The 11,571-nt window shown below is 53.7% G+C and overlaps 1 protein-coding gene across 1 annotated transcript in view; it reads right to left on the reverse strand.

Annotated features, from left to right (window-relative positions):
• Window positions 1-4,147: 4,147 nt before the first annotated feature.
• Window positions 4,148-11,571, reverse strand: part of PIGO (phosphatidylinositol glycan anchor biosynthesis class O) — a 17,868-nt gene continuing 10,444 nt past the window's right edge. The window contains exons 6-9 of the mRNA XM_015406810.1: window positions 9,585-9,788; window positions 8,950-9,143; window positions 7,541-7,611; window positions 4,148-4,967 (exon numbers count right to left, since the gene is read on the reverse strand). Of these exons, the coding sequence (XP_015262296.1) occupies window positions 4,838-4,967; window positions 7,541-7,611; window positions 8,950-9,143; window positions 9,585-9,788 (599 nt within the window). The 3' untranslated portion in view covers window positions 4,148-4,837. The remainder of the gene's footprint in view (window positions 4,968-7,540; window positions 7,612-8,949; window positions 9,144-9,584; window positions 9,789-11,571) is intronic.

Raw genomic sequence — 11,571 nt, forward strand, 5'->3', positions numbered from 1 at the left:
TGCAGCGGGGGGGGGGGGAATGGCCTCCGATCCTGGATGCAGACTCTGGACAGGGGGACTGCCACGAGGCATCTGCGTAGAGGCCAGACTTGACCTGGCGCCTGCTCCATCCGAAGTGGCCCGTGGGGACCACCCGCAAAGAGACTGCTGGATAGAGAGATGCCGGGAGCACACACACACACCCTTTGCCAAGCAGAAACCTCTGGGCCAATCCCAGCCCCCCTTCAAGAACCATGGCCTTACCCAGGCGGCCTGCCTGTCCTTTGAACCCATTAGTGTCCCCCCACCCATCCCTGCTTCTCCAAGAAACATCACAGTCCAAAGAATTAGAACGGTGCTCTTACCGGAGTGGTGACACATTCGTATTTTTATTAAATCTATTCATCCTCTCCCGCTCAAAACACGTCTATTAATACTCATGATTGTAAAAGTCGATTTTAAAAGTAAATAAATAAAAAGACCATCATGTTTTGCCGAGGCATGGGCGGAGGAAGGCAAGGGCCCTCCTTCCAGGCAGCTGAGGTAAGGTCTTTCCCAAGAAAATTTTAAAGATTTTTGCTTCCCCCAAGCGGAATTCCAAACGCCAACTCCCAAGTAGTAATGTCTTCGTCCTGGTTAGCACCGCTAAAAATAGTAAAAGATTACCCACCCCCATTAGAGGTCTACAAGCAGTCAGTAAGATTTCACAGAAACAACCACCCATCTCATATACTTAAAGTCCCAAACGAAGAACTCCACTTGACACCTTCTGCTGAATGCCAGGAGATTTGGGGGGGGGGGGGGGGGGTTCAAAGCAGGGGGGTGGGGGGGGGGGGGGGAGGCGTGGCTTCCAGCAGGCTACCTGACTGTGCCAAAGGGGCCCCAGAAAACGCTGCCCCCAAGTGGGTGGGGGGCATCCACAGATTGATGGGGGGGCCCTCCTGCAAGGAGCACAGAGGGTGCAGAGGCATTCATCCTTCAAGCGTGTGCCCCCCCCCCCAGTCATAAAGGGCATTACAGTTTAAATTGAACTGGACCCAGAGCAAAGCTTTGAGTATAAGTATTGCATGCCCACGTCAGACAGCCAGTCAGATTTTGAACCAAGGGCAATTTCTGGGTAGTCTTCAAGGTGAGTCCCACATACAAAAGTGTTACAGTAGTCCATGGCACAGATCAGGATGGCTATGAGGCAGCTGGATTAGGGACGGGGGAGAGGGCTTCTACACTATATGCCGCTGGGGGGGGGGAGAGCATATTTACCTGTCAACCTAGCAAAAAGGAAAGGGAGTAAGCAGAGCCCCAGGCTCTTGATGGTTAAACAAGAGCCTCACCCCATCCCACGCGGTTCAGACTTCCGGCCACCTCCTTTCGTCCGGACTTCGCTTCAGTTTGCTCTCCCTCGGCCACTTGACGAGGGGCACCGAACCAGCACAGAAACCGCAGCCCTCTTGAAGCTTAAGCCAGGGCCACCCACCCGTATCGTGACAACGAAAGATTCTAAAGCAATGGTCAGTCTTTGCCAACGGTCTCACGGGAGAGACCTCAGACTCCTACGCAACCCCGGCAGAACACGGCCCACCCCTGCTGATTCAGTCAGCCCAAGACCAAGAACCGAGACCACCCGAGGGCGGCATCCCCCCCCCGGCCTCCATCACCACGCTCCCGAGGATCTCAATAAAATGGCCTGGCCAGCAGGGTCCAATAGGGCTGGCGCTTCCAGCAAGAGGGAGGGGCATGGACCTTGGCCAGTCTGCAGAGCGGTCAAAGCAGTCTCCGTAATACAGCCAGGCCTGAAACACGACTGAGCTGGACCCCCTGGTGTCCAAGGCGTCTTTCGGGAGAGCCTGGAGCTGCTCAGCCGCTGGGAGCTTCCGCCAAGGAGGGTGTGATGGGAGACTCGGCACCTCCTTGCCCAAGGCCCTTCCTTCTGCTAAGGAGGAGCCCACCGCCCCTTCCAATACTGCTGGAAAAAACATCTTATTAGTAAAGCCTCCCTCCTCTATCCCCGGCAAGGTTTTAAAAGCCAAGAGCAAGAGAGATCCGACCGCATAGAGAGGTCTTCACAACACCCCAGGTCCTAACACCACCAATTGGGGACAGCAGGCAGAAACCATCCAAAAAGCAAGGAGCAGGCGGCACACAGGACCAGTGTCCCCTCTAAGCTGAGTTAGTGTGAGCTAGCTCACAATCTTTTAGCCTCCGGCTCACATACTTTTGCCCTAGCTCAGGAAAGATGGCACCAGAGCAAACGAATTTATGCAGTACCCAAAGTGCTTGCTCACAACTTTAATGCCAGTAGCTCACAAAGTAGAATTTTTGCTCACACGACTCCACAGCTTAGAGGGAACATTGCACAGGACACCTGCGTGGCTGAGTCCACCCCCACCCCCCAACAGGCTTCTAAGTCGGTTCAGATCAGAGAGGTTTTACCAGCAAAAACGTCTCCAGCTAAAAACCGGATGGCTAACACTTTGGGCCTTTTGTCCCTGGAGCCGTTAATGTTCAAAGGACCCGAAAGAATTTCGGCGGGCATCACTCAGCACAGGCAAGAGCAGCAGCAAATGAGTTTTCTCTGCTGTTGCTGCTGCCGCCACCACCCCCTGGTCTTGACCGCATCTGCAACCCCCTTGCTCCAGGGGTCGTTTCCCCCCCCCATCCTCTGCACAGCTCATGCCACGGTTTATTCCTTGTCTCCGGGAGCCACATGGCTGTTGTTGGTGCAGCGACAGGATGGTGCAGCGGACGTTTAAGGAGAGGCCTGGATCAGAAATGGACAGATGCCCAAACGCAGCACGTGAGCAGCTGTAATCACCAAGCACGGAGGGCCCGGAACCGGAATCTTTGACGACAAACAAAGCAAACGGGGGAAAGGCACGTGGAAGCCCCTGGAGCTAAACGCAGAAGACCCCAAGAGGCAGCAGCGCCAAAGTGAAGGTGGTGTAAGAAGGAAGGGAGATTCCCCACAAGCAAGGCATTCACCGTGGCGAGAGCCAGCTACAACCCACCACCACCACCTGTCACTGTGTACCCTGAGTTTTCCGCTCTGCAGCCCACAACTCCATCCTAGAAACTGAGAAAGGAAGGCGTGGCTTCCCAAAGGGCCCTCTTCTCCCAAGGAAACCGGTTGGGCATCAGAAGTAAAAACTGGATTTTGTTCTTTGTTGAAACAGAAAGCAACACAGCCGTCCAGTATCCTTGACATCATTTGGGGACCAGAGGAGATGGTGGCTTTACTTTTTAACGTTTTATTAAATGGCTCGTATCAGTTCTGACCACCTTGGGCCTCAGGATGCCTGGCGGGTAGATAAATATTTTGAAGAAACAAAAAATTAAATTAAATCAACATGGTGGCATGAGCAGAAAGGCACCAGTTCCCTAGCAGAAACTTTTCTTACCACCCTGAGCATCTAGGGACCACTGTCAAGTGTTCAAAGGACTTGTACTACTGATTCTGCTCCAACACAACCACCTTATGGGGTAGGTCAGTGCTATCCCCCATAATGCAGTGTGGGGGGGTGTCTGACAGAGCAGCCTGGGTGAGGCCACGTGGTGAGTTCATTGCATAAGCAACATCTGAACACGAGACCTCCTGAGTGACTTAGCTCCAGTCCCCAGGCTACGCCAGCTATTTGGGAGAAGAAGGCAGGCAACACGAGGCCTGTTCTTGACTTTGTCACCGTCAGGAAGCGCCTGCTCTTCCCAGGGAGTGAGAGAGAAGACGGCCTCAGGAAGCAAACACTGGAGCTCTCCAAAACTGAAAGGAATGAACGTCAAGTGCAGAGCTTGCCTGAGGCCATCACTCTCAGCTGGGGGCTCTTAGGAGAGATCGAAGAAAAGAGCCAATCGCCTCACGGCACTGGCTTGAGGGGGTGCAGTAGTCCTCTCTGAGGGGCAGCCGTGCGGGAGGCATGGAAACCTGCCGTAAGATGCACTGCAACCTCCCAAGAGATCCCAGCGAGAACCCCGCGCCTTGTGCTTGCAGGGAACCCCCGATCCCTCCGCTCCAGAGGAGCTCCAGCTCAGGAGGAACATTAAGGCACCCGTTCTTGGCAAAGAGGGGCAGAAGCAGCAAATGCCCCTAGACCAGCAAGGCCCCCCCCCCTCCAGGGAACCAGCAGCAATACACGCCCGCTTCTCACCCTAGTCGCTTGCAAGCCTTGCATGGAGGGCCAGACACAGTGCGGAGGAGAGAGAACAAGCCAGGCTGGGAAGGTCATCTGGTCCCGACTCTCTCGGCCACATCCCCAGCCCTAAGCGAAAACACCCGGGGGCAGGAACTGTGGACTTCTTCTAGCCTTTTCCTAGTCTTCGCAGAGCACCTCAGTGGCTGCACCGATCTATTTCACCAAAGCCACCCCAACGCACACACACACACAAACCCTCCTGCCAACCTCGCCCCTCGCAGTGGCTGGTTCCCAGACTCAGGCCTCACGAAGGACCCCAAGGCAATCGTTGGAAAGACGTGGCAGGCATCCAAGGACCAGCGCCCCAGCGATACACTTGGCGAGAAGAACGCTCACTTTAGACCCCTGTATTTCCCACAGCGCAGAAGCCCATTTCACAGTGATTCCCACGGGCAGCGAGCGGCGTGTCAGGTCACAGGACCCCTCGGGAGTGTGGGGCGGCTCCCCTTCCAAAGCAGAGGAGGGATGGGGTGTCTTCGCCCAGCCTCACAGCCTGGGTCACTGACAATGGGAGCCCAAGTCCAGCCAGCTGCCCCGGATGGGGGAGAATATAACTGAGCTCCTTCCTGGTCGACACGACCCAGCCAGCGGAGTCCTTGTTCCTGGCAGCGCCGGCATCCCTTGAAGCCTCCTGGGGCTCCCATGGCCGGCTCTCTCCTCCCCTTCTTCTTGTGCTACCTGGGCTGAGCCAGGATGACCTGCTTGAACCACCGGCTGACAGCACCGTCCACGCGCATCACGAGGCCGAGGCCCAAGAGGAGGAAGAGGCTGCTCACCGCAAAGCCCAGGGTCTCAAAGAGGAACCTGGAAGTGGAAGAGAAGCATCAGGTGAAGGCGGACAAAGGCCCCTCCGGGAGGGAGGCTCTCGGTTCAGATGCTATCCGGGGGCCGACAGCCGGCGAGGCGAGGCCAAAGGAGGCATCTGCTCCCACCCACTGCTGCTCAGCTCCTTGTGTCTGTCTGACCAGAGGGTGCTCCAGGGAGGCCCCGCACACTCTGGGTCCCGGACACGTTCGTTAACAAGAAGAAGAGATTGGATTTATACCCCGCCCTTCACTACCCAAAGGAGTCTCAGAGTGGCTTACAATCTTCTTTCCCTTCCCCTCCCCACAACAGACACCCTGTGAGGTGGGCGGGGCTGAGAGAGCTCTGGACAGAAACGGCTCTTTTTCAAGGACAGCTCTTATCAGAACTACGGCTTGGCCAAGGTCATCCAGCCAGGTGCAAGTGGAGGAGTGGGGAATCAAACCCGGTTCTCCCAGATTAGAGTCCGCGCACTTAGCCACTAAACCTAAGAAGCGCAGGACAACAATGAAGATAAACTAGACAATGTAGGCAATGCTCCCTTTTAAGCTGTGGAGTCCTGTGAGCAAAAGTTCTACTTTGTGAGCTCCTGGCATTAAAGCTGTGAGCGAGCCATTTGGCTGCTGTATCAATTAGTTTGCCCTGGAGCCCTCCTTCCTGAGCTAAGACAAAAATGTGTGAGCTGGAGGCTAAAAAACTGTGAGCTAGCTCACACTAACTCAGCTTAGAGGGAACACTGGGGGGGTATAAATCCAATCTAAAAATAAATAAATAAAATAAACACCAGGAGGAAGAGACTGACCAGAGAGAGAGAGAGAGAGTACCCCAGGCAGAGAAAACAAAGTGTCCCCCCACTCATCAAACTTAAAGGGGGGGGAGTCCACAATCTGCTCAAAGCTGGGAAAACGCGCTGCCCCTTTAAGAAGTGAAGGTGGAGGGAGAGGGAGAGCAGCGGTACCACCCCATATAGGGGGGGGGGTGGCAGCAGCAGCGCGGAATGCTTTAGTGGGGCCGAGTTCTATGGACGGGTCGGGTGGGGCTGGGTTCCAATCAGCAGGGATCCAAAGCCGTGCCGGGCGATGCCTAGTGGGAGCTCAGAAATCAGAGGTACAGGCTGGACTTTCAGTATGCGAAGACTGAAGGTACAGAGTTCGGGGGGGGATCCCAGAGGGGCATCTAGTCCAACCCCACAGTTTCAACACAAGAAATCAGAAGTGTCTAGAAAAAGCAGCCTCAATTACACTCTAAAAGCGCCTCCCTGCAATGTTTGGATTCTGCACGACTGGTCACGTTCCAGCCTTAGATCTTCCCAGCAGCAGCAGCTGCCAGCATGGCTGGAAACTTACTTTGGGGCAAACACCTTCCACACCATGAGATGCCTTCTGAGGATCATGGCCGCCAAGACACAGGCCAGCATCTGTTGGGAACGAGAGGAGAGGGGAGGGCCGTGAGAAAACGGCACCCAGCAGCCCAGCGGTCTCTGGAAAGGGGGGGGGGAAATAAACCTTGCCCACAAAACATCACTTTATGCAGCGTTCATAGATTGAAAAGCAGCCTTCAACACCGTCTCCAGAAATAGATTATGGCGAAAGTTAGAGGCCTCTTCCATCGACAGACGTTTGCTGTTTCTCATCAGAGCTTGTTACGAGTAAACTACCCTTAGAGTAAGATGTAGTCGAAACGGGCACCTGACAGATCCCATCCAAACTTATAAGGGAGTTCGGCACGGATGCCTCTTAGCCCCTTTTTTGTTTATACTCCATATCAGCTACCTTATAAATTTTAGGAATGATTTAGATCTCCACCCTCCTACATTAGTACATCGGCACATTCATGTACTGTTATACGCAGATGATGCCGTATGACTTTCCAGAACTCTCATCTCCCTCCATTGCAATAACGAACAACTTACTATCAGTTATGATATACGGCTTGGCCAAGGTCATCCAGCCAGGTGCAAGTGGAGGAGTGGGGAATCAAACCCGGTTCTCCCAGATTAGAGTCCGCGCACTTAGCCACTACACCAAAGAAGTGCAGGACAGCAATGAAGATAAACTAGACAGTGTAGGCAATGCTCCCTTTTAAGCTGTGGAGTCCTGTGAGCAAAAGTTCTACTTTGTGAGCTCCTGGCATTAAAGCTGTGAGCGAGCCATTTGGCTGCTGTATCAATTAGTTTGCCCTGGAGCCCTCCTTCCTGAGCTAAGACAAAAATGTGTGAGCTGGAGGCTAAAAAACTGTGAGCTGGCTCACACTGACTCAGCTTAGAGGGAACACTGAGCGTAGGGGCGATGCCTGGTGGGAGCTCAGAAATCAGAGGTACGGGCTGGACTTTCAGTATGCGAAGACTGAAGGCACAGAGTTCGGGGGGGGGGGGGGGGGGGAATCCAAGAAGGGCATCTGGTCCAACCCCACAGTTTCAACACAAGAAATCAGAAGTGTCTAGAAAAAACAGCCTCAATTACACTCAAAACATAAAAGCGCCTCCCTGCAATGTTTGGATTCTGCACGACCGGTCACGTTCCAGCCTTAGATCTCCCCAGCAGCAGCAGCTGCCAGCATGGGTGGAAACTTACTTTGGGGCAAACACCTTCCACACCATGAGATGCCTTCTGAGGATCATGGCCGCCAAGACACAGGCCAGCATCTGTTGGGAATGAGAGGAGAGGGGAGGGCCTTGAGAAAACGGCACCCAGCAGCCCAGCAGTCTCTGGAAAGGGGGGGAGATAAACCTTGCCCGCAAAACATCACTTTATGCAGCGTTCATAGATTGAAAAGCAGCCTTCAACACCGTCTCCAGAAATAGATTATGGCGAAAGTTAGAGGCCTCTTCCATCGACAGACGTTTGCTATTTCTCGTCAGAGCTTGTTATGAGCAAACTACCCTTAGAGTAAGATGCAGTCGAAACAGGCACCTGACAGATCCCATCCAAACTCATAAGGGAGTTCGGCACGGATACCTCTTAGCCCCCTTTTTTGTTTATACTCCATATCAGCAACCTTATAAACTTTATGAATGATTTAGATCTCCACCCTCCTACATTAGTACATCGGCACATTCATGTGCTGTTATGCACAGATGATGCCGTACTACTTTCCAGAACTCCCATCAGACTGAAATGAGCCTTAAAAAAATTCTCCCTCTATTGCAATAACGAACAACACTTACTATCAATTATGATAAAAATAAGATTATGGCCTTTGGGAAGAAACCAAAGATTAGACGATGGGAGTTGCAGGGGAATCAATTAGAACAAGTTGCCAACTTTAAATATCTGGGTGTAATCTTTTGCAAGCTTCTGGTTCTAGAGCAGCCCCATAGCAGCTATGTTGCAGATGCGGAAGAGAAAACTGCAAATAGCATTTTTCTATCCCAAGGGGGCCATTATATACTAGCCGCCCTTAAATTATTTAAAGCTAAGTCATTGGCTCAGATATTATATAGAACATTCCTTGGACCACCGTCCTCTTCTTTCTCTCCACTTGAGAGAGTGCGGTCCAGATTCTGGAGAGCTATACTGCAGGTGAAGAAGAGACTGGATTTGTACACCGCCCTTCACTACCCAAGGGAGTCTCAGAACATCTTACAAACTCCTTTCCCTTCCCCTCCCCACAACAGACACCCTGTGAGGGAGGCGGGGCTGAGAGAGCTCTGACAGAAACGGCTCTTTTTCCAAGGACAGCTCTTATCAAAGCTACGGCTTGCCCAAGGTCATCCAGCCAGGTGCAAGTGGAGGAGGAGTGGGGGAATCAAACCCGCTTCTCCCAGATTAGAGTCCGTGCTCCTAACCACTATACCAAACTGGCTCAAATGTGTGTCAATCTCCTGGGTTAGACTTGAGACGGGAATGCTAAGGGAGATGCATTTAGCAGTGATAAATTCTACAAGCCCGTTGGCAAGGGAGGGCCGCCCCCCAAGCAAGCAGGCAGCTTCCAACAGGGCTGGAGAGCTGAGGCAAAGCAGGTGCCCCCTGGCTTCGCCTACCTGGAGCCCCAGGATGAGCAGGTACTTCAGCCCCAGCTGCAGCAGCGCTGCCGCAAACCGCTCCGGCGCTTCCCGCAGCCTCATCTCCATCAGCTGCTCCTCGCTGTCGCCCGCCCTGCTCTTCGGCGTCTTGCTGCTCCTGGAGCCGGGCGTCTCACAGAGAAAGGGCCACAGCAGAAGCAACGGGCAGCCCACTACCTCAAAAGAAAGGGGAGGAGGGGGGGTTACGGGGAGCCCTCCCAGCTCCAGCCGAAAGATGCCACAGCTGGAGAAAGGAGCATGGCAAGGAGCCGTGCTCCAAACAGCCAAGGATACATGCCCCGCTCTGGTTCTCCAGAGACGGCCTCTCCTCCCAGCTCCCCCGCGACACTCCCTTCCCAGGCAGGGTCCCCGGGACAAGTCAGGCCAAATGCGGGGCTCGCTTGCCGGCCTGCCACACAAACACATCTTCAAGGGTCCCCTTAACGGGCAGGGGACCAAGAAGCGGCCTGCTGAGTGCAGCGCCCGTCCCCCGATCCAGTCCTCAGGCTTCACCACCAGGTTGGCAATGCCACCCCCACCCCCCGCATCTCCCAGCCTCGGCCTGCTTCAGGGCCAGCAAAGGGCGACCCCCTCGGCCTCCCCCGATGACTCACCTGCAAAGAGGATGTGCGAGGCGAAGGTGTTGGCCCCGACCAGGAGAGCTGGCATCAGGTTGGCACCGTGCCCCTGCTGGAACCCGACAAAGGCGGCATTCCAGTGGATGGCTGGGAAGACGGGCTGGTGGCCTGTGGCATAGAAGAACTGAGCAGACGCAAGGGCCCAGCTGATCAGGGCCTCCCAGGGCACTGCGAAGGGATCTGCAGGGAAGAGGAGGAGGAGGAGACTGGATTTATACCCCACCCTTCACTACCTAGAGGAGTGTCAGAGCGGCTTACAGATTCCTCTCCCTTCCCCTCCCCTGGGAGGTAGGCGGGGCTGAGAGAGCTCTGACAGAAATGGCTCTTTTTCAAGGACAGCCTGTGCCAGAGCTTGTGACTGACCCAAGGTCACACCAGCAGGTGCAAGTGGAGGAGTGGGGAACCAAACCTGGTTCTCCCAGATTAGAGTCCGCGCAATTAAACACGACACCAAGCTGGCTCTCAAAGACAACCATGGAGAGGAAGCCAGGGAGACACCGACGCCACCCCCGCACACACAGACACACCATTCTTCTCCTTCACAGCCGGGTCTCTTCCCCCTCCCACTACAAGGAAGGCGGAGACAACCTGCTGTGATGTTCAGCACTCCCACCATGGGGGGGGGGGGACGATGTAATGCAGGACAACACTCTCTGGGCCGTGAAGGGGTTTGACCCCCCCAGAGCCAGAACATAGTCCACAATGCCCACCATTCCAGGTTCTGTCTCTACAGCTGCGGGGCCAAGTTCTCTACAGCTGTGGTTTGTGAACCAGCAGGGGTGCGACAGGAACAGCACAGCAGAGATTGATGCTTGGGGGGGTCAACAGTGGGAGGGCTTCTGGTGTCCTGGCCCCACTGCTGGACCTCCTGATGGCCCCTGGTCTTTTTGGCCACTGTGTGACACAGAGTGTTGGACTGGATGGGCCACTGGCCTGATCCAGCATTGGCTTCTCTTTATGTTCTTATGAGATGCAGCAGTCGCCTTCCACCAGTCAGGCAGAGTAAGGATACAGGTAAGGATTATCTTGGCAGCAGCTCAGGCTAAAAGAAGCCGGACCGCTGCTCACCCAGTGGCTTTGAGTGCACCTTCAGGGAAAAGCTCTCCCTACCCAGCCTGGGATGGTGACATTTTATTATAACACATTTTGTAAAATTATCCATGTACTCTTTGAAGAGTTTTAGTTGCAAGCCTCTTAAGACATGCCTGTCCTCATGGCCCAGTCCTTGCTAAGCAAGGTAACAGTTTTACAACCTCACCATTTCTTACCCTGAAATGGCCACGGCTGCAGGAAACGTCCCTGAATCGGAATAGGTTGATTTTAAGGGCTAGGAAGTTGGACCATGAGCTACCGTTTTGATCCTTTCACATCTAAGATGTGTGTGTGTCTGTGTGTCAAGTGCCTTCAAGTCACAGCTGACTTCTGGTGACCCAACAGGGTCTTCAAGGGAGAGATGAACAGAGGGAGGCTTTGCCTTTGCCTGCCTCTGCTTCGTGACCCTGGACTTCCTTGGTGGTCTCCCATTCACGTGCTAACCAGGGTTGACCCTGCTTAGCTCCTGAGAGCTGATGAGATCGGCCTTGCCTGGGCCATCAGAGACAGAAGGACGTTAAAAAAAAAGAAATGCCTAGAAAGTTTGATAGTCCTTTGTCCTTTGCTTCAAGCATTTTGTTTTGGGGAAAGTTGATTAGAATTCCGTGAAGAGAGACCAGGGTAGGAGACCTGTCTTTACTTAGTGGGAACTTTCACTTGTTATGGAGATGGATAACGATCCAATACACTACTGATTTCTTTCTCACGACCGTTCTAGTTGCCGGTTCTGAACGCTTATTCCTTATAGCGGCATTTTAACTGCTGACTTGTTTAATAAAGAAGACTCAAACTGTTAAGTCAACAGAAGCAATAAAGTAAAAAAACATTTCTGCTTGGCTGGCTGAGACCTTGAGCCCCAGGGGGGGGGGGG

The sequence above is a fragment of the Gekko japonicus genome, unplaced genomic scaffold (genome assembly GCF_001447785.1).
Source record: "Gekko japonicus isolate JY-2015 unplaced genomic scaffold, Gekko_japonicus_V1.1 scaffold765, whole genome shotgun sequence".
Lineage (NCBI taxonomy): Eukaryota > Metazoa > Chordata > Lepidosauria > Squamata > Gekkonidae > Gekko > Gekko japonicus.